Here is a 26,761-nt window from a genome sequence, read left to right as displayed (position 1 = left end):
CCAGGAATAGCCCCAGGCCAGACGGCATCTAAGTCTAGCTACCATCACTCCCACTAACCAGATACGCTTAGCGTGAATTTGCGAGTTCTCCCAACAGGCAAGGGCCAGGACCAGGTTTAAAACTGAGAAGGAAAATGGCTGTAGGAGTACTGGCAGAGCATTTTTTAAGGATATGGTTTCTTCTACCCTTGGATGCTTACTATATTTATTTTAGGCAAAGTTAAGTTTTTTTGCCTTTAAGGAAAACACGTATCTATAAATGCTCGCTGAGTTGCTGATGCCAATGCTGAAAATGAGAGGTGTTTCCTTAATTCCAAATTAACTGATTAGAGTGAATAAGGCAGTTTAGTTCATCTCTCAGAGGATGAATTAAAAGTAAGACCAGGACAAAAATCTCTAATAACTCACCAGGAAAATTAACAAAGATATACCAAAGAATGATATTAGCTAGTATTCAGCCACGTGTATGTGCACGCAGACACACATAGTGTTTGCAGGAATTAATTTAAATTACTTTTAATAGTGATCCATGGAGTAAATATAATTTGGAAATTTAATTCTTGGTCTTTAGGGAGGTACTAACAGTTTAACAGTAGATTATTTCAAAAAGGTGGCTAAAAGACTAGTGTGTACAATAGGAAAAAACTAGGAAGAAATGCATGGAAATGTTCACAAAATGGAAGTGAGAGTGGGGAAGGGAGCTTAGAAAACAGTCTAACCTCCTCCTCCATGAAGATTCTCCCCAATCCCTGAGTGTAGGGAGGGACTAAGTCTAATTTATAGACAAGAGGAATTAAATTAATTTTCTGCTGAAATTTTTCACATGGTGTCCTTGGTGGAAGAAAGCAAGGAAGGAGGATGGAAAACCAGGGCTGGTGCCAGACCACAGGGAACTGGACTCAACAGAACGTGCAATGTAGCCCTTTCCAGACAGCATCCGACTTCCTGGTTCTTTTTAAATGTGGGGAAATGACGTGTGAATGGCAGCTTTGCATGGCAACAACATGAGAAACATTTAAGAATAATTCCTAAGAGCTCTCTCTAGAAGCGAGTGACAGACCATGTATTGTTAGGCTGCACGGAGGGCCAAGCGTACAGCCAGCCAAGTGCACATGACCTATGACCACCCAAAAATGTATTGGCTGTGACTTCATAGTCATTTCACATGCAAGCTCTTTAAAAACAAAGGTCAAAACCTCTGATACTAAATTTAAATTCCTACAACCCTCATCCTAGCGAGATTATACATACTTGTACTGCAGGAGGTTTCGTTTTCTCATTCCTTTAAAAACTCTTATTCAAGTCCACATTGGATTTGGGTAGCACAGGAATGCACCGCAGAGTGAATGAATGCAAAGGAGGCAGAGTCGGTTCTGTCACTCACCAGAAAGGGGCTCTGAGGAGCTCTGACTGACACACAGACCATATTTACCTGAGCTATGACATCTGAGATGGAGGCACATCCCACCAGGAAGCTGTATTTGTGTTTTAAGAGAATGCCAGCATGGGTCCACGCCTGCCAGAAAGAAAATAATTTGGCATGAGATACACCTTCAAGATTATATAATGTCTGTCATTATGATTTACTGTGCGTTCCTGAAATAGACTTTATACCTCCAAAAACCTGAGCACAGGTTTGATAAGTCTCTGGTTGGTAAAATTACTGTAACTTGGCTTGGTGGCTAGATCCACGTTAGATTTTTGAGTGGAGTCAATGACTGCGCAGTATTTATTTAGTACCAATTATATGCAGACTGTGTAGTTGTTAGGTTCATGCGCCCGGCAGGAGATCTGGGTGAATACCAGAATGGAGGAAATCCACTCTCTCTCTCTTTGAGCAGTCTGCATCACACAGCAGCAGCGTCCTCCTTAGACGAAGCAGGTTATAATGACTCTAATTTGGTTCTGAGTTATTAGTTATTAGAGGTTCTCAGTGACTGGCTAGGGCTCTACTATTTCCTTCTCTGACACTTTGTGCCTTTGAGGGAAATTAAGAGGGTGGTCCTACAAGGGGGGCAGACAATGAAGAGCCCAGGGGAGGGCAGGTTTGAAGTTCATGATAGGATCTGTTTAAGGATCAACCTTCTAACCTTTCAAGATCTGGACTGACGCAGCAATAACATTTCATCTGTGCTAACCACAATCAGCCAAGTATGATTTATTCCCTAGGTCTGTGTCAAGACTTTACATAGCAGCTGCTACATCTGCTTCCGTCCTCAGCTTAGGTCCCCAGGTACCAAATGTGAAAAGAAATGCAAACTGTAGATAACACCTGCAGAGAGTGGCCTGTGGGCTGTCTCTGTTGACCAAAAGCCATCTGGATGATAAGCTCTGTGGTTTTCAAATATTGTCTCTCCAACCAGCATATCAGGGGCATGCTGCAGGGGTGTGTGTGTGTGCGTGCATGCAGGTGTATGTGTGCGTGCATGCATGTGTGTGTTTGCGTGCATGCAGGTGTGTGTGTGTGCATGCAGGTGTGTGTGTGTGCATGCAAGTGTGTGTGTGTGGAGACGACCTGCTCTTTATAAATGTTCATTATTTTGGCTTTTATTAGTAATCTCTTACTACTGGGTCTTTGGGGAGTTGATAGATGAAACATGGAAGAAAAGGGTGCCACCACAAATGTTCTGGTGTTATATTGAGTTTTACAAATTCTCTCATGGCAAATAAACAAAGCTGAAGGGAAGTGGAATACAGGGCACTTAAGAGTCTGTGATTCACTTTCAGTCCTGAGGTCCCTGAATTCACTGTATAATTGTAATTCTTCTATGTGTTCACAGAGTCCCAATACAGATGGGAGGGCAGACAGTAGAGCAATATCATGGACTCTGTCTAGGAAGCTGGGCTGTAACTTTTAGGATGTGAAAAAGGTTGCTTCATTCAGGTCTCTAACTGAGTTGAAGGCACTATGGTACCACTGCAGGCCAGCATGGGTACCGTAGGGAATCTGGTTCTATGGACTCCATGCCCTTTGCCTTTTTTGAAGTCTGTGTCAACTACCACAGTAAATACACCCAGCGATAAGTAAGAAAAAGAAAACCCAGGTACAAGTGTCTAGATGGCCAAGTCTTCCCACCTAAAGTGATGTCATGACAATTGAGAACCAGAACCTTCGCATCAAAACCAAGAGTGTGATATTTAAGGCTACCATGCAAACCAGTAGAAAGCTGTCAGAGATTCAGTGAGGCCGCACCCCTAACCTAACTACAGGCAAACCGAGACTTCTGATTACATTTGAGAAGATGGACCACATATGTTTTTACCTTGCCTCATTCCTCCAGGGATTCAGGGCGGCTGCCTACCTCAATACAGACATCCACTTAGCTCACGTCTAACAGATATAACACTTGAGGTAAGGGGTGGTAAAAAACTGTACAGATTGACATATTTTTAAGTCTCCTTCCAAGGGTAATTTAAAATGGAGCCCAAATAAAGGGTTTATTTTCCAGCATTGGACATTATAAGAAATATATATATATTTATTTATTTTTTTGTGAGGAGGACTAGCCCTGAGCTAACATCTGATGCAAATCCTCCCCTTTTTTCTTGAGGAAGATTGGCCCTGGGCCAACATCCGTCCCCATCCTCCTCTGCTTTATACGGGATGCCACCACAGCACGGCTTAGCAAGCGGTGCATCGTGCGCACCCAGGATCCAAACCGGCGAACCCCGGGCTGCCGCAGCAGAGTGCGCACACTTAACTGCTGCGCCACCGGGCCGGCCCCATAAGAAATATTTTTTTGGCTAAATCTCTTTTATATCCATAACACAGATGAATTATAATTAGATGAATTATATCCATAACACAGAAAAAGCATTGTCTGAGAACTCTTCAATATCATGACCAACAATTTAATCTATGGAAGTGAGCTACCCTTAGTTAATGTGGTAAAGCTGGTTATTAAAGTGACAAAATCCTAGCAGTATATTCTTTGGGTGCTTTTACCACACAAGTGGTAAGTTTATCAGAAAGCCATCCTGATCCCTTGATCCTGAATATATCAGAAAAGAACTTTATATTTGAATCAAAATGTTCAAATGGGCTCTCTTGCTTCCCACCACATCTTGTGGCAAATACAGACAATTCTCATAAATAAACTGACCAGATGGACTGGTTAAAAGTCAGTGGTCAATTGGAACCCTTCTGCACTGCTGGATGTAAAATGGCACAGCTGCTGTGGAAATCAGTATGATGGTTCCTCAAAAGGTTAAAAACAGAATTATCACATGATCCAGCATTCTACTTCTGGGTATATACCCAAAAGAATTAAAACAGGGACTCAAAGAGATATTTGTACATCCATGTTCATAGCAGCATTATTCACAATAGCCAAAAGGTGGAAGCAACCCAAGTGTCCATTGATGGATAAATGGATAAACAAAATGTGGTATATACATACAATGGAATATTACTAAGCCTTAAAAAGGAAGGACATTTTGACATATGCTACGGATGAACCTTAGAGACGTTATGTGAAGTGAAATAAGCCAGTCACGAAAAGATAAATACTGTATGATTCCACTCATATGAGGTCCCTAGAGTCGTCCAATGCACAGAGACAGAAAGTAGAATGGTGGTGGTGCCAGGGGCGGTGGGGAGGGGGAACAAGGAGTGTTTAATAGGGACAGAGTTTCAGTTTCACAAGATGAAAAGAGTTCTGAAGATTCAAAACAATGTGAATGTATTTCATGCCATTGAACTGTACACATAAAAATGGTTAAAATGGTAAATTTTGTTACGTATATTTTAGCATAATTAAAAAAAAAGGCAACCATCTTCTCTACTCACCATTGCATCCATGAAAGGGAAGGCAGCAAGATACAGGAAGGCCCTTCTCGTTTTGTTCCCCACCGACTCATCCACATGGTGCAGTTTATTGATAATGTAGTAGCCTAAGTCACTATAAGCTGCAAAGGGTCAAAAAACACATATGGCTACACTTAGAAAAAGTTATCTTCATATGCTTTTTATCTCATGGTTTAAAAAACAATTTTAAATGCAATATGTATCTTTTGTAGAAAAATTAGAAAATTTAGATGAACAAATAGAAGAAAATCATCTACAATCTCATCCTTCTATCCAGAGGGGGTCACGGTTAACACTCTGGGTTCTAATCACCCAGTTCTTTTATGGGGGGGGTGTGGTGGGTGAATGTGGGGTATGCATGTGTGTCTTACGATAAAAATGGGATCACACTATAGATATACTCTTTTGTAAATCATGAACATCTTTCCATGATACGCTTCTACATTGTAATGGTTGCCCTGAATTCCTTTTTGCAGGTTTACTCAGCATCAACTTACTCAATCTCCCATTATTGTCCATTTAGGTTATTTCCATTATTTTGATATCATAAAAGAATGCTTAATGGATAGGTTGGAAGCTAAATGTTTACACATATTCTTAATTATTTCACAGAAAATTTCTAGATGTTAATATCCCTTTTCAATAAAAATGTTAAAGCTAGCTTTTCACCACTTGACATTTCTTTTGTTTCATTTTTTGAAAGAAGGGTGGCAACTTTGGGTATAGTCCTGCCCAGTGGAAATATGATATCTCTGAGGTGCTTTTGAAGTCCCTCCAACATTGGGATTTGTGACCAGTGTGTGACTGGAACATAATGGCACTTACCCAAAATGTACCAAATGAATGTGTAGGTGCCGGATAATAAAAAGGAAGAAAGAGAAAGGTCTTCCTAACGAATTAGCTACATTAGGTATTATTAGCAAAGATTAAATAAAATATTAAGCTATTTTCTACCTCATTGGTACACGTTTAGACTATATAGGAAAATAATCATCTTTGTGTTTTTCATAGTGTTTTACATAGTGCTTTAACAGTAGTGTTCCTGCTGTTTTCATTCTTTTATAAATATAAATATTAATGTACTTGACAACTACAGGAACAGCTTTGAAATCAGAAAGGAGATAGAACACAGTGAGAGTCTCACTTTACGTGAAATAATAAGAATCCCTCCTCCCATTTCAAAGTTTGGGGATGACTTATTACCACATTAACTGGAAAAAGAAATAACTCTCCATCCTTTGTTGGGATTAGTCTTGAATTGTGGGAATTTTGAATCAAGTGAGGTCTTCAGGATGACATCAGGGATATTTAAATGCACAAAAGGGGGAATCTCAGTGGGGGCAGAGGTAAGTGATTTCCAAGGGAAGGGCACTGGATGGGCTAAGACATCCAGAGAAGAAGGGGGTGGGGGAGGCAAATGCAGCAGGAGAGGTCCAGGTCCTCTGAGGGGGGGCAGAGGTGGAACCTAAAAGGTGAGGTGCCAGGTGAGAAACGGTGTCAGGTGTGGAGTGCGGCTGGACCAGCAGAGCCACCGAGGCAGCAGGAAGAGAAACCCAGGAGGGAGGGGGACACAGGGCAGAAAGAGAAAAGATGTGGGAAGGTGGGATTAGCTAAGGCAAGGGGACAAGGACGGAAGGAGGCAGCTGTGGTGTCCCTGTCTGGATCAGAAGGAGCACAGCCGAAAGCGGATTAGAGGGGCCTTGAGCTGACGGGGGAAGGCAGGCAGGGAGAGCTCCAGCCCGCCTTTGCAGCGAGGTAAGGAGAGCAGTGGGATGTAAGATAAGCTGACAGAAACACAAAGGCAGGATGAAGCTGTCACTTAATCTACAAAGGGTCTACTTTGGGTGCCGAACCTTGGAAATTTTGTCTCAAAGTTTATTGTTGCTGCGGTTTATTCATTTTCATCCAGTCAGGAAACGTTCACTGAGCTGAGATCTGCAAGGAGACAATTCTGACCCTGCCCGCTCCACTGTCCCCACCCTGGCAGAGGCCGCTGGCAACGGTCAAGGCAGCCAGGCTGGGTGAGCAGAGCAATGCAATGCTAAGTGCAGGAGCCCAGGCTGGCTATGAATAGCTCATGAGCTAAGATTCCCTGGTAAAGGTTGGAGTCGATATAAAAGGCCGGCTGAGTGGACCTGACCATATGGCCAAAGCTGGGACTGAGAAACTGGTGAAAGGCCGAGATCAAGAGGGCAGTGTTCTGGGCTGAACTGTGTCTTCTCAAAATTCCTGTGTTGAATCCTAGCCCCCAGTACCTCAGAATGTGACTGTTATTTGGCAACAGGGTCATTGCAGATGTAATTAGCCAAGATGGGGTCATACTGGAGTAGAGTGAGCCCTAATCCAATATGACTGGTGTCCTTCTAAAAAGGGGAAATCTGGACGCAGAGATAGACGCGCACAAGGAGAACGCCATGTGAACGTGAAGGCAGAGAACAGGGTGACGTGCCTCCAAGCCAAGAACACCACAGATGGCCAGCTACCTGCCAGAAGCCGGGGAGAGGCCTGGAACAGATTCTCCCTCACGGCCCTCAGAAGGAACCAACTCAGCAGACACCTCCATCATCCAGCCTCCAGAACTGTGAGGCAATAAATTTCTGTTGTTTGAGCCACCCCGTTTGTGGTACTTTGTTCCGACAGCCCTAACAAACTCAGACAGGCTGCTTCTGAGAAAGGGAGAGCGTGACTTTCCTGTGAGACTCTGGGGTAGTGGCAAGAAAAGATGGAACATATGAACTCGAGCAGGCGAGAGCAAGGCGTGCCATTTGCTTGCGTGGGCTGGGGGGGTGCAGAGATCAATAGAGATAAGCTTCTCTACCCTATGTAAATACATCCACTTATTAGAATATTTTAACTAAAACATAAAAACGATGTGTTTATGCAGAGTAATGAATTGTAAACACTCAAGTCTGACAGGGTCTGAAGGAGTGCAGGTGAGGAGCCCGCCCAGCTTTCTCACTCCGCCAGCATGCGCCCCCCTACCCCCACCTCACTTTTCCCAGCCTGCAGCTCCCACAGGGCTCTTCTTGGGTCCCCAGGTTCCAGGTACTTTAGGATCTATAGGCCCAAGGCTACTTTTGTTTCTTTTTACTTCTTTTCCTCTTTCAGCTACTAGAGGAAAAATCTGGAGGCCAAGGAAAGAGGCTTTTTCTCCCCATTTTTCTTCTGGTCTGATGATAACTACTGTACAAAGGTTGCTTCCACCCTGTGAGGTTCAGTGTGAAATCCCAGCAGCTGTTTTTCACCCCTCTCTCCTTCCCTCCCTCCCCTCCTCTCCCTCCCTCCTGGGCCTGGAGCTGTTTCTGGCTGGAGCTGTTGGCTGGGGTGATTTGTTTAAAGTGCTTTGCATAGAGTCCATAATTACCAGGCTAGCTGCCCTAACAGCATGTAATAACCTTTGAGTTCTATAAACTGCCTTACCAAGATTGTTCTGAAACAGCTTCTATTCCTTATGAAGAGCAGAAAATTAAAAAGAAAAATTAAACAAGGTTTTTGAACAGATGTAAAGGGATTTCCTGATGTAGCCACAGCAGGGGCACATCGACCTGACCTGTTCACAGGTAAGACAGCTTTGACCCCGCCCAAACAAGAAGAAACCAGAAGGGCCATTCAAATCCCTAGCTCCTCTGACCTCAGCCCACCAGGTCCAGGGAGCCTTTCCAGAATCAGTGGTTCTCAAGCTTGGTCATCTAGCAGTTACTAGCACTTGTTGCAAAATGCCACGAAATATTAATATTAATCAAAACAAGTCTATGTACCTCTATTTTCCCATAGAAATTGAGAAGAAAGCCCTCCTCCCATTTTAGTCACAGGACAATATGTATATTTCCAAGAGGCAAATTTGAGAACTCTTGTTCTAATTCAAATTCTCAAGTTCTCATGCACAAGTACTGTTGATTGTCCCACTATCTTCTGTTTATAGGCTTTTCACACAGGAGCAGGTAGCTTCACCCCTCTGTTTCTAACGTATCAGTTCCAAAGTGTGTGTGTTTGTATGGCTGATATTTAAATCACTTCAGCAAATATGGTTGAATGACTTATAAGCATCAGGCACTGTGCCAACTAACCCAGCTGTGAAGAGGCTGGTTCCTTGCATGAGGGCTGGTACACAGACATATGATATACTCATCTATAATCTACACTGGGCAACATTTATCTGGAAGATATGCAGATGGCGGTGCAAACACTGCCTAGGCCTTGGAAAGATATTATAACCCCTGTACAAAGAAAATAGAGTAAATGTGAAATTTAAACACAAGAACATAAATTCTACCTCATTGGTATCAAGACTCGGTAGAGTGGGGTTCGTAACAATTTATGGGACAGTATCTGCTTCTTTCTAGAGAACATGTCTTACTCATGTCTGAATTCCAAGGATCTAGCCAGTGTTTGCCGCGTAGTAAGTGTTCAATATATACTGATTGAATAAATGCATGAGTCTGTAAGCCCCCCAAGAAGTGACTGGGGTAGACTGCAGGAATGTCCCCACTTCTTCTCTCCTCCTCATATCCCCACTCTGCAATGTGACTTTGTAGCTCCTCCTGTAAAAGTTGGAGTCTATTTCCCCACCCCTTGACCCTGGACTGGCCTGTGATTTGTTTTGGCCAGTAGCGTGCAGTGGCAGTGATGGTGTGAATCTGGGCCTCAAGAGGCCTTGTGTGTCTCTGTCGTCTCACTGGAATATAGCCACGGCCGTCTAAACAAGCTTGGGCTACACTGGTGGAGGATGCGAGACTATGTGGAAGAGAGCTCGGCTGTCCCAGTAGAGGTCATGCAGACGAGCCTACGGTCGGCTGACAGCCCCTCAGTGAGCCCGCCCAGACAGCAGAGCCTCCTCCTGCCTCTTGCTGACTATAAAACCACGAGCACAGCCACATCCAAAAGAACCACCCAGCCGACCCATGGTCTGGTGAGCAAGAATAAATGCGTGTGTTTTGAGTCACTGAGTATTGGTGGTTTGTTACATAGTGATAAATTACGAGACTATACTGAAACTGCCTGTTCGTTCCTGGCACCCTTGTTGGTTTAAATTATATCAAATTGTATTAAGTCATCCTTTACACGGCTGGTTTACAATCCATGAATAATGGACAAGTTTGTTGACAAGGGAAGACTGGCAGACAGAACCACTCTAGAAATTACTTCAACTGCTCACTGTAGGAGCACAAGAACCCGCAAAAGTTTTGTTCCCCTGTGCTCTGTTGACTGCCCAGGCTGCTTGGAACATGGAACAGTCCTTACCGGTCATTGTTGAGAATAAACGTGTAAAGAAATAAAAAACCCACAGCAACGGTTTCTATACCTATGTGAGTTAGGAGGTCGGGCAATACTAATTTCCATGCAGGTGAAATCAACTTGGACCCAAATGAAACCAAATACAAGGTCAGCAAGTTTTCCTCTCTTTTACAGATTAATTGAGGGAGAAGTAGGATAACACCTGCACCTTGACCGCTGGCCTAAATTAAGGTCTGGTGGTGGCAAACCCCATGCCCTGCAATTTAAAAAAATGATGTCTCAGAGATGAGTCCATGACAAGAGTAGTGGGTACAATTTAGCTTAAAAAGGAACACTTATGGGCAGTTGTCCAACACAGGCCAAGAACAAAAAGCCAGAAATACTTTCATCGAGTATCTAGAGCCAGGCTATGGGGCACATAGAATAGACATGAACTATGGGGCCAGTGGACCTTCTAGATTTCAAGTCTGTCAGTCCAACACAATTCCAAGTGTCTACTCATTTGACTTCTTGCATAAGCTTTTGGGGTGGGGGTTGCTGGCTACATTTTCTAGAGCTCTTTCCCTCACAATCCCGACCATGCATTCCGGGGGAACTGCCTGTATGGTCAGTGGGGTCTGCTCTAGCCATGTCTGGGGAAACTAATAACCATGTGTATGTCTCGCAAGGAAGGAGAGGAGAATGCCTGGCTCACCAGTGGGGTCCAAAAAGACAAAAAAAAAAAAATCAGAGAAAATGAATATGAAACACAGGAAGAAGAATTCTTTACAGCAAATGTAACGAAAAGGACCCAGTAAAAGGTTCTTTCCTTTATTGGGGCAAGCACCATTAACAATGGGTGACACTATAAAAGAGCTTTTAGTGCTCTCTGACCTATGCCTATTTCAAATGTCCGACTATGACCCTTTCACTGTAAGGAGCTACATCTGAAACCGGTTTTTCAAAGCTGGAGATGCTCACATTTGACATCCTTCTAAGTGAAGAAGAGCCTCTAGCGATTGGTAGATTATTAGTAGATACTGAAAAGTATGGAGTGTCAAGGTTCATCCACAATGGGAAAAAAATCTAAGATAGAGAAGATTATGCTGGAAATCAGGATTTCTCTAATGCCTGGAAGCATCAGAGAATACACAACCTTTGGGAAAAAAAATTCTTAAAAGTACCTAACCAAGGCACTAGTTCAGAACCAAGGAGATGATGCAGAATGGTAAAATACATCTAACTTTTCTAAATATTAAAAATTTCTTTAGAGACCATGAGGTTATAACGAAGCAAATAAATAGAATATATAGATCTTTCTTGGTTAAAGCTGCATTAGATATACTTACATGAACACTACAATAAATCTGCTTTATTCAATATGGTTGTCCCTGAGATGTCACAAAAATTCCCACTGGTGTCAAAGGATCTCCAGGACACTCAGATACAACTGTAGGGCTCACTGCATAATGCCCTCCCTGCCTGGTCCTCTTTCTACATTGTACTTCCCTCCTCCCCCTCCCTCTCTCTCCCCCTCTCTTCCCCTTTTGCCATCAGAGTTGTCCACTGAGCTCTTGTACAGTCTCAGGTTCCACACCTCCTTCCCCTGTTATCTGCCCCGACCCAGCACAGGGCATCCACTGTACCTGTGACATTCAACACTGAACTCTTTCTTGCTTTACTTTCCCCCTGATTTATAAATGCGTGGCTACTGTGTGCCTCCCACATCTTTTCCTCACCAAGAGCTCCCTCTTGTCTGTTTTCTTGCTGTCGCTCTGCTCTCTCCAGTCCAGGGGTGGTTTTTAACTCCCCCCATTTTGACTTTGGTTTGCCTCTACCATCTCTCAAAAGCTCTCACTGGCTGAAAACAGCTTTTGCCAATGTTTTTCTAGAAATCAGCGCTGAACATGCACAACTACATCTACTTAAGGAGAAGGGTGTATCAGGCCACCATATCCTTTGTACCTCTCTCAGCTCTGTTCCCTACTTTTGATCAGTAGGACCTGGAATGACATGCACATACTACTTGTCCAATAAATATTTTGTTGGACCACTGCCAGGACAGACGGGGATGGGATTATTTTAAAAGTGAGTTAAACAAAGGACAATTCTGACTCTCACCCTCCTTTAGTCAAAGCCCCCAATATCCAAAGCAGGAAGATCAGCTCTATTAACACCGGTAGTGGATCTCTTTAGAGTTAACATTCATATTAACAACATCATAAGGGAAAACGGATGGATTTTATCAGTGTTTGAGAACATCTAAAAAGAGAAGTACATTCATTAAATGTAGAGAAGGCATCATGCTGGGAAAAGTAACTAATATTGTAAAGAATAAAATGAATAAACAGGCGAGGCGGGAAACAAAGCAAACAGGAGCAAAGAAGAGCTGGCCATTAAACTGAAAACACACAGAACGCTGGAGTGGTGTTAAAACCACAAGTCTGATGCCAGACTGAATTAACAGAAGCGTAATAGGTGAGAAGAGTCACCATTTGGAATTTTATACGGTTACAGCAAAAAATTAATTTAGAGCACTGGGTCAAATTCTCGACTCCATCTTATCTCAAAGATAAGGGAAAAATTAGAGTTTTGCTGAAATACACCATGCTGTCAGAGGCAGTTAAGAGATGACGCACTCCGTGAGCCCTTTCAGAACCAACCCCCAAAATAAAGACTCTTCCCTCTTTACGCTCTCACGTGTCCTTATATAAATGCCATTGAAGAGTTAGAAGTTCTTGATCAAAGAAAGAAATTCATTAAGGCAATGGGGAAATAGCACCTAAAAAGCAAAGTGTAAGGCAATTAGACTAGTTTTGCCTGAACAAAAGAATACAGAGAAATTAAGTTTCAAGCCTAGACGACTCGGGTTCATATTTCCACTCCGTGAGTTAAGCATGGTGAATATGTAATATACAGCTTCCTGCCCTTACTGCAGGCCCCTCAAAAGCTGATCATGCAGGGAGTATATATTCATTTCAGTATCAGTCCAAGCGGATATAATTAGGAAGACTGCCTGATAGCATACAACGGTTCCTCAAGTCAAATGTATTAGGCATAATTGCTTTTTCGGTTGATCAATGTCACTGTTCCCCTGTCACCAGCATAGTTATCCCAGAGCTGACCATTTATGTAGAAACGTAAGTAGCTGTTTTCAGCATTACTAAGACGTGAAAACAGATCGAAGAGTCTAGTGTAGGTGACACACAAAGTAGAAACTGATGTGGAGGGATGCTGACTGACGGTAGGAGAAAGAGGGGCTGGAGCGAGAGCAACACTCCATCTGGAGCTTGTGGTCAAGATTATGGGAAACAAAGAACAGGCAAGATCTGGGTAGAGAAAAGCTTACAGAATAACTAAATAAGGAAGGAAGAAGGTGAGCCAAGATGCCCAATGCAGCAGAAGGCAAGAGAGAGAGAGATTCAACAGTCAGGCAGAAAACTGAAATGAGACCAACAAACTAGAAGATGACAAGTTATTAAAATCTGAGTTTTAAATGTTCAAAAGAAATTGGTATGTGCTTTCTTAGCAATTGCAGAAAGCGTGCTTGGGAGAAAGAAAAAAGCTATAACTGTAAAAATTTCAAAAGTGATAAAAATGATTATTAAATATATCTTGGATGTAGAACTGTTTTGATTCAAATTTAAGATTTTATGATTCCAGGGGCGGGCCCCATGGCTTAGCAGTTAAGTGGTTGCGCTCTGCTGCTGGCGGCCTGGGTTCAGATGCCGGGCGCGCACCAACGCACTACCTCTTCGGCCATGCTGAGGCCGCGTCCCACATACAGCAACTAGAAGGACGTGCAACTAGGACACACAACTATCTGCTGGGGCATTGGGGGGAAGAAAGATAAATAAATAAAATTATAAAAAAAAAAAAGATTTTATGATTCCGTTTTAAAATTGAAAAACTTAGATTTAACTTAGAAAATGATGTTGATTTTTATTTCAATGACCACAGGTTCCTCACAACAATTTCAGTAACACAGTACACTCAGCTTTTTTCCTCCATAATTACTGAGAGCTAGTAATTAGCTGTTAGTCCCAAAGTCTTATTTAACCATGACTAAAACAGGGAATGTGAGGTTTACTTAGAAATCCAAATAAAAAGACTAGTAGCTCAAGAGAACTCATTTACCTCTTTAGACAAAAATTTATGTGGACCTATTCATTTCATGTATGGAATTTTCTCAAATACTAAAACATCTTTGAAAATGGCCCAGATCAAATCTGGCTGCAGAAGTTTTCTTCGAAACTCAGCGGATAAGTTAGTATTCAGGGCATCAGCTGAGGGAAAGAAAGGCTTCTCCTCTCTACCCCATGCCTTGAAGCTCCAAACCCAAATTAGATGATCAATAGCAACACTGTGGCTGAATATTTGGCGCAGCAGTAGCATCATCTCTTCCACGCTGTTCTTAACACAAAATTCTCTGCTACATTAAGAAGGAAAACCACAAAGGCCTCACTCCATTTACTTTTAGACTCACAGTTATATGAGTAAACATTAGCTGCCATCTGAATACACTGTCCATTGTTTGGGTTAATCTTCTGGCTCCTTTATTCGACACTGACATTCACGGTTCTCATACAACCAGTGCCAATTTTAAGGTACACAATGGATTAAGAAGTGTCGTCCACAGGTTTTATGCAACTGGGTTCAATAGATGTGCCACTCAATTTTGACACCAGGTAAGCAGAGCTGTTTCGAAACCAAGTTCTGAAATCATGCCCTTGGGGTTTTATCACCACTGAGAAGGCAGCAGAGGGAGAACTCCAGCTCTAAAGAAACATGCTTTTCCAAGGTCTTGGTGAAACTGTAGGCAGTCACTGTCTGTATAATATAGCTCTTATTTTTTCATGGAAAGAACGTTACACAAAGAGTATTTAGTCTCATCTTTGAATAAAATGGAATAATGAGACTCTAAAATAAGTTAATTTTAATACATAAAATACTCTGACATTTGTTATCACTGATAATAAACATTAATTCTATACAACAATCCTTCTATTCTTATTCTTAAGATTAAATGAGTCTGTACAATAATGCATGTCTCTAACAAAAGCACCTGCCATTTTGTTGACCTTACCGAATGCTAATTCTAGATCTGATCACCTATTAATGAAATCTCTCCCTCTCTGACACCAGGTTTGGGAATCAAAGAAACAAAACTACAGCTTCCCAGAGAAAACACATTTTCTTTTCTTGAGCTAGGAGCTTGTGCTCCTTCCATCCCTTGAAATTTTCATGAGAAATATTTGATAATTATGGCAGAAGTCACTTATTATAATAAATACATTCAAATAAATTAAAAGGAATAAGAAATTACCAATGCTAGATCTTTAAGTGATGGTCAACAGCCTTACCTATCAGGGTGTGAAAGATGGCAGCGATGGCCCCAGCCACCACCATGCACAGGACAGCTTTGGTCCTGTCTCGCTTGCTGTTCACAAACACCAGGCCCACATTTTTAAAGTCACTCATGGGACCTGTGAAGAACTTCATTAGGGAGTACGCCAGCCCGTAGCTGGCCAGCATTTCCACTGCATCTTCCTTGACAGCAGCAATGCCCCGGTTCAAGGCCTGCGGAGGAGAAAAGACAGCCCACAAACAGCGTTAGAAATGTCGTCTCAACTCTAGAGAATCACATTTCTAAAATAAAACTCAGTAGATCATGTTTCTATAGAAACGCTAAGCAGCTTATAGGGTAAATCTTACTGTAATTTGATAAAGGTTATTAGTTTTCATTTTCATCCATATTAACTTCAGTTTCAAATACCTTCTTGTGGGGGAGATACCTGTCCATTGGGGTTAAAGTAATAGAATAAAACCCAACAAGCATATAATGTTAATATCAGAAAATAATTCTAAGAAGTTCTGGTTAAAAACTTAACATGTTAAATTTTATTTGTAGGCTGAATCTACATAACAGTAACAGGCATTCTGGAAATGAGTCAATCACTTCATATGGAGTGGGTTATGGTTTCCTTTTTCTTTAAGGAAGGTGTGTGTGTGTCTGTGTGTGTGCATCCACATGCATGCGCACACATAACCTGAAATGCCTTGTATGTGTTATGTAGGTATCCTTCACAGCATAGAGTGAGTTCTATGCTATGAGAAAAGGTACTGAAGGAATTTAGTACACCATCAGTGGATGCTATTCACCTGATTCTTACTGTATTTTAACTTGAAATATATTCCTGAGCTCTGTGCAGACAAATATGAAAAGAAAACTTCAAACCAAATACACTGTTTTTGGATAATCCTTGCTCAAGAAGATGCAGTCATAGAATATTCTGATTATTTTGATCATCCTCCATGAGGGACCCTCTGAAGTACTGGGAGGCTTGTCAGGATGGCATTTCCAAACTACCTTTCCCATCTACTAGACAAAGAAATTACACTGGAGATGGTGGGAACGGATATCCAGGTGGAGAGAACTTTACTAAAAATATGTCTCCAGAACATTGCCTCTGAGCAGTTTTAGGTTCACAGCAAAATGGAGCAGAAAGTACAGAGAGTTGCCAAGTTCCCTCTGCCCCAACGTGCACACAGCCTCCCCCACTATCAACATCCCGCCCCAGAGTGGTACACGTATTACAATCGATGAACCTACATTGATGCATCATTATCAGTCAAAGTCCATAGTTGACATTAGGGTTCACTCTCAGTGTTGTATATTCCAAAGGTTTTGACAAATATATAATGACATGTATCCACCATTATATAGTTGAACATTCTATGCAAAGCACTGTTAGCAAAAATGTATTTACAGGAAAATACCAATGTGTAAAATGATTTTAGAAAAATCTAGATTAAAAATGTATCATAGCTGTAGGAGTTTGAGTATCATTCTTCTGACAAAGTTGGTATTATATAAGCTAGTTTATGACAATGGTTTCCAATTATATCTCTAATTCTCTTTTCCTTTTTCCAACAATAACTTAAAAAATTCCATAAGAACCTTCTCAGCCTTTGCAGAGCATACCTGCCATTATGCCATCCTTAGAAACAAAATTTCCTTCTACCAAAGCTGATCTAATACCTTAACACCCTAAAGCAAAATAAAAACCAACTCCCTGATGATATTCCTGTGTTCAGTAGGCATATCGAGTCAGAGGGCTCCTGCTGTGTGTCAAAACTTCTCACTTGATAATCTTCTGAATTAATTTCCTTTTGAACTTCTATAATGGATGCTGTCGGCGTCCCACCCAGATCCCCTTTACTGGGCAGTGCACCCATTCCCAGGGAGCCACACCCGACCCCCAGATAACATGCAGCTAATGCCTGGCTGACACAGGCCTACAAAAGATCAGCTCCTCTGCTTCAGTGAGGGATCGATCTGGTACAATTCACGCCCCAGAGGCTCCCCTGGGATCAGGTGGAAGCTCGTCTCCAGTGGAGACCACATCCTTGCTTTTCCTCACTGCCCACTGCTTCCCTCTCCCCTTCTCCTGAGAGCGCTCGCTCAATAAATCACTCGCACAAGAATCCCCAACACAGGTTCTGCTTCCAGAACACCCAACTTAGGACAACTTCTAATCATCTTTCTCTCAGACACTGCGAAGAGCGTATGGTGTGTCCTTTTTCCTTCTCATCCTTCCCAAAATCTATGACTGTAAATTGTTTACTTTTTTATTGCTAAAAAGTTTGTTCAAATTTAAATGACATGTATTATTTAGCACAAGTTGAAAAAGCATCTAGGAGGGCAGCAACATGATGTAGGACTAGACTTTTTATGTGTCCTGTTGGCAAAGCTTGTTTATCCTTTGCTAAAACGACATCAGCCCTGGCTGGGGCATCCACTGCAATGCTTTCTATTTCCACCAACAGTTCCTTGATGGAGTTCTACACCCAGGGCTGAGGCAGGTGAGAAGAAAGAAGGACAAGGGAATGATGGCTCTGTCAGCAAGACTGAGTGTGAAAGCTTCACCAAGCTCAACAATTATGATAATTTGAGGGAAGAGCACAGGGTTTAGAGCCGTGCAGACTTGAGTTGGATCTGCTTCCATCACTTAACTACTGAGTGGCCTGGGCCAAGGTACGTATTCTTGCAGAAATAACCCAACTGACCTTAGATTGGCTATAAGTAGTGTGCAGGGTGCCAAGCACTGACTGGCCTAGAGAAGGCACTAGAAACCAGGATTTTTGTCTATTTTGTTTACCACTCTACACCTACCACCTTGCTACATCATAAACACTAAATGTTTGTTGAATGAATGAATGAACTTGGTATTTTCTACCAGGAACTTTAAGGTTCATACTAATTTTTATGAACTTAAAAAAAAATCACATTTTGATTGTAAGATGTTATTACTTATAAAATACACTATTAATTTAATGTTTTTAGTGACCACATTAAATGTACACCATGAACGAAAAAGATATCCTGATTTCAGGAAACATTAAAATGCAAGGAAAAAAGAGCTTTAGAATTGAGGACATATCCTATATTAACATTATTAGTTTTTTACTATTCCTATTTGTAGCAAGCATTTCTCCCAATTTGTTCACATCTTAATTTCATGATTTTCTTTTAATACCAGGAATATGAAGTTATGATGTAGGTGATCAATCATTTCATGGAGTTCCTTTCCATATTTTGACACTGCCATTCTTATCCATCCATAGATCAGGTAATTTTATTCTAGTTTATGATTTCATTTGCACACTTAACTTTTTAATTCCTCCTGGAATTTATGCTGTGAGATATAGTTTAAAATTAATTTTCTCAAAATAGTTTATTTCTTCAAAATCAATTTGCATAAAACACCCATTGCCCACGTATTTGTGATGTTTTCTTACCCACCATTAGTTCTTATATGTCCTCGGGTACCTCTTATTTGCTTCATCTCTGTCTCCATTTGCTTACCCTATTTTTCTCCACAGCATGTTCATCACCTGACATTATGCTGTCTATTTACTTGTTATTCGTCTTAGTGTCTGTCTTCTCAACCTGAATCTAAGCTCCAGGGTACAGAGAACTATATGGTTCACGTTACACCCCAGGACCTACAACATGGTAGGGGATCACAGGATAGATGATCTATAACTATTTGAATGAATGAAGTAAAATGTACACAAGCAGTATAAACATTTATTGTGATAGGTACTGAAGAAATGAAACACGCTACTGAGCCAGGGACTCATAGGAAGCTTAGTCAGATGGATTAGAAGAGGAAACCCCTCCAAGGAGGTGACATTCGAGCTGGGATGAGGAGAGTACGAATGAACCAGCTGTATGAAGAGCTGGAGGAAGGTACAGGCTTGCAGGAGGGCTTGGTGTTTTTAAGGAATAGAAAGGAGGCCAGTAAGAGAAGTAGAGACGAGGATAAGGTGAGTTTGGAAAAGTACGCAATGCTGAGGTCATCCCAGGCCACGTGAAGAATATGTGCTTTGTTCTACAAGCAGTGGAAAGCCATTAAAGGGTCTGAGCACAGGCAGGACCGAGGCTCAGGCTGGCTGTGGTGATGGAGGTGGACTGGAGAGCGAAAGGCAGAAGCAAGAAGCCAAGAGTTTTGTGGTACTCCAGGTAAGAGAAGGCGATGGCTTGGACTAGGGTGGGATAGTGGAGAGGGAGAGAAGTAGATTATTTGAGAGCTTTTTGGAGGTGAAATAAATGAATCTGGTGATGGACTACATGGTGGACATCAGGAAAAGGGAGAAATCTGAGCTGACTTTTGAGTTTTTTGGCTTGAGTCACTGGTCAAATGGTATATGTAGCTATTTATGGAGATGGTGAGACTGGGGAGAGAAGGTTTGGGAGGAAAAAGCAAGAATTCCACTTGGGAGCCCCTTACTGGGTTTGAGATACCCAGTAGAATTCCGAATAGAGAAGTCAAGCATAGTAATTGGCTATGTGAGTTTCGAGGTCAGGGGAGACATCTGGGCTACAGACATACATTTAGAGGTCATCAGCATCTAGACAGTATTTAAAGGTATAAAACTAAACGAGATCATCCAGATGGAATATAGATAGGAGTCCAAGATTCAGCCGGTAGCACTCTAGAAATAAATCTGAACACATTAAGGATGTGGCAAGCCTTCTGTGTTACACCAGCATTGTAACTATACTGTAGTTTAGCGTTAATTAGCTAGCCAGTGCTCTTCTGGCCTTGTCGCTCCCAAACACTGCTGCATCTCTAGCCGAGACCAGGAGGAACAGCTGCAGAGGAATAGCTATGGTCTTGAAATTCAGCTAAAGAAGTGTCTCAGCTATCTTCGGAATGAATTAGGCCTTGAGTCAGAGTTCTGTCCCAAGACAATCTTAAGTACAGAGATTCACCTGCTGTTTAAAGGAAAGTTTCTAAACTTTCACGAGCTTCCCAAAGTAGAGACACTTTACTTTAGGTTAGGGCCAGCTCTAACAATTTTCCAACCATTATAAATATGGAGTTGCCCTTCAGGCACACCCTAGTTCTGGTCCCAGATGGCGTGGCTCAGGGCCCTCCTCACACTTCAGATCAGTGTTCTCTATGCTGTGGACACTCAACAATGTGGAACATCTGACTTAAGAACGTATCTGGGTTCAGAGGGAGTTTAGTGGGTCCTACATGCCTTGGTATCTCCCAGTGTTGCAAGTTCCTGGTGTTCTGTTGCCTGAGTTTTTGTCCCCAGAAAGTTAGCAAAACTACAGGATATTAAAAAGTAAAAAAACACAATCTCCAGAGAAATGGCTAACAAATCCCACAGGTGATCTCCCAGGTATGAACGGTCTTAGATCTTTAAACCCTAAAAGAGATCCTGACATTTCAAACTTGGGCTCTAGAGACGAGAAACATGTCTCTATTGCAGACTCAGATTCTTCACACCAAGAGTCACCAACTCACCCGCAGCCTGCCAATCACTTCATGCCAATGTTAACAGCAAGCATTACTTGCTAGCAGGGAGGAACGTCGTATCCCCTGAGGAACAGGTCCAGGAGGTGTCCCCTCCACCCTGAGAGCAGGTCTGGTGCACAGGCAGCTTATCTCCTGTCTGGGAGATCTGTGAGGCTCTCTCTATTTCTGCCACTGCATCTGTTTTAAACTTCATTAAAGTTGGCACTCTCTCGACGCCTCTCTACCTTCTCTCTCTCAGCTCCTCCTGTCTGTCCTTCCTCAATCCTCTAGCCTATATTTCATGGTCATCACTTTAACCACACCCCTGTCAATACCCACATGTTGTTGTTTGCAAACCTCTGACCTTGGATTCATGTAATTATTTACCTATTCCACTCATCTATGTTTATAGACTTCTACTTGGGCTTTGAGAATGGCTGGAATCAAATATACAACAACATGGACTATTGCCCCTACCCCCGTCTCCATCCTCAACTGGGCTGTTAGCTGCTGTTATCCTTCCATCTCTCCCATTCCCATCTCTCAGTATTCCTAGGCTGCCTCATTCCCTGTTACTCAGCAGATAACTTCACCTCTTACTTCATCTGGAACATGGAGTCCATCAGGTAGAAACTAAATTTCTTGTTGCTTCTCTCCCTAAAACAAACCTCAACAAAACACAGTTGTCCCAAACTCTTCCTCACCTCCTCTCTCCTGTTAGAATGGAAAGGCCAGTCTCATCTGGCTGAGGTCAGGCGAGTCTAGGGTGATTTACCTGGTCTCTGCATTTATGTCCCTCCAGTCTTGTCAAGAGCCACCATCTTCCTCTCCTGCTTGTCCGATCTTTGCTACTTGACTGGCTCTTTTCCATCAACATTTACACATGCATAAGTTTCTTCCATCTTAAAAATAAACCTTCTCTTGACTCCTCTCTTCCTCTAGGTTCTGCCCTCTTTCTCACCTTCCTTTCATAGATAACTTCTATAAAGGGTTACCTGTTTTCATTATTTCCACTTTTGTTCTTCCCATTTACTCCTCAGCCTGTTGGAATAGCAGCTCCAAAAGTGCAGAACCTTATGTATATTCCAGAACTACAGTTAGAACATGGTCTGGTCATATTACAGGTGGTTAACAAATTACTTATGCGAATACGCCCAGTGAGTTCTGGCTTCTGTCTTCCCCTGCCCCACATATGCTCTTCCTGCTACCAAATGGGCACTTTTCTGTCCCCATCTTTCTGACCCTCAGCAGATCTGACCCTGTTGGCCACTCCCTCTTTGAAATGCTTTTTCCCCCTTGGCTTCAATGACATTGAGGTTTCTAAGTTTTCCTCCTATCTCTTCTGTTTCAGCTCTTTCTCCTTGATGCCTTCTCTTTCTTTGTCTCTTAAATATTGGTGTTCCCAGGGTTCTGTCTGGGGCCCTCTCCTCTTCTCGCTCTCCACTCTCACTCAGCGATCCTACCCCCTCCCACAACTTCAATTACTTTCTGTCTGCTCAGGATTCTCAGATCCATTTCTCCAGACATATCTTAGGCTCTAAACCCACATATCTCCATTTGAATGTCTGGGACCTCACACTCCACATTTCCAAAACTGAGTTCACCATCTACTAGGCTACTAGGGTTCCTGCAGACGCGGCTTTCCTCTTGGGTTACCTCTTTGAATGAATGCATCCAGGGTTCCCACCCAGCAGTCTGAGGATCTCCCTGGATGCCTTTTATCCCTCACACCCACAGATTTCTTGGTCCCATCCACACTCCTTCCCTAGTCATTCTTGAATCTGTCCAGTTCTCTCCAGCCCCACCTTGGGTCAGGTCACTAAAGGTCTTTCTGTCTCCACTCCCTCCTTCCGTCCACACTGTGGTCAGATCACAAAAATCTAAATTCCTAAAAGTGCATCCAAGGTGCTTAGGGCTGCACCCTGTTCATAGACCACGGGTTCCATGAACATTGCTCTAAATGTCTATAACAGTGTCTGGCACATGGTTAGAAGGCATCCAATAAATATCTGTGCAATGAAAGAATCATTACAAAGGCCATTCAGGATCTAACCGTGTTTGTCTCTCTGTTCTCAACTTTCTACACTTTCCCTTGTACTGTGTGCTTTATGAGGCCTAAACTATTTGCAGTTTTCTGGATATACCACCCTCTCTTTCATCTAAACACCTTTGCTTAAGTTCTTTTCTCTACACAGAATCACCTTTACCCCTGTCCCCACCCCTTTCACCTGGTAAACTCCTAATCAGTTTAGGAATCACATTTTCTGGGAAGCTGTCCCCTAAGCCCAGCCCCTCCTCTGTGCTCCGCAACAGGCTGCATGGGCCCTGGACCCATTGCTGTGCTCATCAGGATGCACTGTGGCTGCCTGTTTACTCGGCCGTCCATCTCACCGGGCTACCTGGGGCAAGGATTGGGCTTATTTGTCACCGGTTTTCCTACATCTACTCAGCGCAATGCCTAACGAAAATCAATACATGAACAAATGAATGTGTTAACTGTAACACACAGCTTATATCTGAGTGTTCATAAACAAAATCCTCCAATTGTAGGTGTGGTTTTCTGGGTAAATAAACCTATTTTTGGTAGAATCTATGTATTTAAAATATGCAAAGTGATGGCAATAGCACTGTACACCTTCTTGTAGTTCTGATATTTTCTCAAGAGACAGGCAAGGACTTCCACTGCTATTTCTACTGTCACACTGGGTACCCAGTAGGTATTGGATAAAGTTGGCTGCTTAACTGTAGACACACAGGCATAAATAGAATGCAACATGATTAACATCGTAAGTGTAAAGCTTAAGCAAATATTTTTTGCAATTCCCTTTCTTTCATGTCCTTTGGATGTCAACTGGGATACAGGACAAACTGTTCCCCTGTGGAGTCAAATACTGTAACAGAAGTTAGCTGCTGTGAGAAGAAAATCAGAATTTTATATTCAAAGGATAAGAGAACCTTCTCTGCCCAGGCCCTGGAGAAGCTGAGAGAACCCTGCTAAGAGCTAAGTGTGCCACTGACAGATAACCAGGGTGGCAACACCAAATTCCAAAAGACGGTGCTTGTAAGGGCAACAAGGCATTGAGAGAGATGGCCACGCAATTCAGGAAATGCCAAGGGCCGTCAGACCCTGGCCTTGTAACTGATATTCATGGCAACAAGATAAAAAAATGATCACATTGCTCATATAAAAATGCCTTTTCAAATTCTTTCACAAAAAGGTGTTGAATTGGAAACTGGTATTATTCTCTAAAACAGCAAGAGATTATTATATGAAATGCTCAAAGTCTCATTTTTTTACTTTTAGAAAGATGAATACTTCCTTCACTTGCCTCATCCTGGATTAGAAAAACCAATGGGACACAGAGCTAGGTAATAATTCTGCCTTGCTAGACTGTCATCTAATCTCTTGGAAAAGAGACTACTCCTCTGTCTACAGTTTCAACAATCCTGTTACACCTTTTATAACATGAAGCAAACTCACTATTGTTGCAAAAGAAATATAGTTTAAAAATCTTTCTTGGGGGCCGGCCCCGTGGCTTGGTGGTTAAGTGCGCGCGCTCCGCTGCTGGCGGCCCGGGTTCGGATCCCAGGCGCGCACCGACGCACTGCTTCTCCGGCCATGCTGAGGCCGTGTCCCACATACAGCAACTAGAAGGATGTGCAGCTATGACATACAACTATCTACTGGGGCTTTGGGGGAAAAAACCAAATAAATAAAATTAAAAAAAAAAAAAAATCTTTCTTGGGGCTGGCCCCGTGGCGTAGCAGTTAAGTGCGCGCGCTCCGCTGCTGGCAGCCCGGGTTCGGATCCCGGGCGCGCACCGAGGCACTGCTTATCAGGCCATGCTGTGGTGGCGTCCCATATAAAGTGGAGGAAGATGGGCACAGATGTTAGCCCAGGGCCAGTATTCCTCAGCAAAAAGAGGAGGATTGGCATGGATGTTAGCTCAGGGCTGATCTTCCTCACAAAAAAAAAAAAATCTTTCTCAAACCCAAGGTCTTCAGAAAATTTACATTTATGGAAATTCAGAAGTACACGTGTAGGCAAAGCTACCTATGGGAATAGCTTCTTCCAATGACATGGTTTATCAGCATCTTTGGATTTCAATCCTCTCAAGGAGCTGGGGCTCCTGTAATTTTCCACTGTTATTGTTCTGTTTGTATTTTAAACAGTGGTTTAGGTTAAATTAGAACAGTTGTCTTCCCGGTAGTTTTCCAGCCATATTTTATTTTCCCAAGGATCTATACCCCTCTAAATGAGACACCCTTGCTCTGTTTAGCTGGAGATGGAGCCAAGGACTTGACACCCACACATGAGGTTGTGGTTTAAAGGGAGCCAGGGTAAAAAGAAGCCAGGTCTCTTCAGCAGTCAAAGTCATTGCTCTGGGCAGTGCTGTTCATATTTAGTGCTTTCTGAAAACCTGGAGACAACACTGGGCGAGTCCAAAATATGACATTGTTTTCTTCTGTCACTTCCCATACCTGGAGAGGAGTTTCTATAAAGAACAGAGACAAACTACCAAACAGGTACAAAGTCTGGCCAACTCAGTTTTCTCCTGTCGGTTTCCTCAAGATTTCAGAGGAAAGAAAAAGCATTTTATTTTTTGACCTCTTAATCTGGAAATACGTAAGTCTATTAAAAGATGTATTTTACCGATGTAGGACCCTCCTCAAATCTTATTGATCTTTCATTTCAACATGAAGCTTATTCCTCTGGCTAATTTAACTTTAATTCAAGATGGTGGGAGGCATGACAAAGAAAAAATATTACTGTAGAATTCTAGTGTATTTTAAAAAAACCAAAGCTTCCTGTGCCATTTAAGAATATTTTCTTGTTCCTCACCTTGATCTCACATCTTTACTATTACTGGAATTCCCATATTTCCTATACTTTTTTTTATAATTATAAAGTTATACCATCCTTACATGATGATATTTCTTGGTTAATATCTCAAGATCACATCCATTCCACTTCTGAACTGAATTTAAAATACTGATATTAAAAACAAACAATTCCAGGGCCGGCCCCGTGGCTTAGCGGTAAGTGCGTGCGCTCCGATGCTGGCGGCCTGGGTTCGGATCCCGGGCGCGCACTAACGAACTGCTTCTCCGGCCATGCTGAGGCCATGTCCCACATACAGCAACTAGAAGAATGTGCAACTATGACATACAACTATCTACTGGGGCTTTGGGGGAAAAATAAATAAATAAAATTATAAAAACAAACAATTCCATAAACAGTAGTCTGGAATAAAAGATAAACTCTGGGATCTGAGGAGTCTTTTTACTAACTCTCATACTTTCTCTCTGCCTACATACTTACACGCCCTGCTTACACACATACACACTCTCTTCCTGCTTAGTAACAGGTTTTTTTCTTGATTACGCTAGCACCTTAAATTTGGCTGTGGATCGCCGAGCGGCTCGGAGGCTCCGTTCCTTTTTCTGACTCAACTGTAACATTCAGATGCGTCATCCATTGCCTTCCACTGACATTTATAAATGTATTTATACCAAGGGAGGAAAAAGTGAATGCCTATTTGCATTTGGACCTTATGAAACCCAATGACCACAAGAAGGATGAAGATGAAAATATCTTAGCAGCTAACATTTACTGAGTGCTTGCTTTGTGACAGATGCTATACTAAAATCTTCTCCAACAACTCTGTGAGGGAGGTACTATTATTTCAAAGCTTACTGGTGAGGTAACTGGTACCTGGAGAGGCTAAGTCTCTTGTCCAGGGTGACAGAGAGCTAGGAGAAGAATCCAGACATCTTGACCTCAGGGCTTAAGATCCTAACCACCACTCTATCTACTGAAACCAAACCCTCCTTTCACTTTGAATGAGATATCGCAGTTGGTGCCAAATGCTTACTTTAAACAGAGAGGATTAGATGATCAGACCAAAGAGAATTCTTAGAT

General features: G+C 42.3%; 1 protein-coding gene across 1 annotated transcript in view; it reads right to left on the bottom strand.

Annotated features, from left to right (window-relative positions):
* Positions 1–26,761, bottom strand: part of ANKH (ANKH inorganic pyrophosphate transport regulator) — a 138,351-nt gene that overhangs the window by 43,705 nt on the left and 67,885 nt on the right. Inside the window, exons 2-4 of the mRNA XM_058564319.1 lie at positions 15,385–15,601; positions 4,790–4,908; positions 1,433–1,516 (exon numbers count right to left, since the gene is read on the bottom strand). Of these exons, the coding sequence (XP_058420302.1) occupies positions 1,433–1,516; positions 4,790–4,908; positions 15,385–15,601 (420 nt within the window). The remainder of the gene's footprint in view (positions 1–1,432; positions 1,517–4,789; positions 4,909–15,384; positions 15,602–26,761) is intronic.

Source organism: Diceros bicornis, chromosome 20 (assembly GCF_020826845.1).
Source record: "Diceros bicornis minor isolate mBicDic1 chromosome 20, mDicBic1.mat.cur, whole genome shotgun sequence".
NCBI classification, from domain to species: Eukaryota; Metazoa; Chordata; class Mammalia; order Perissodactyla; family Rhinocerotidae; genus Diceros; species Diceros bicornis.
This window is presented reverse-complemented; position numbering and strand designations above follow the sequence as displayed.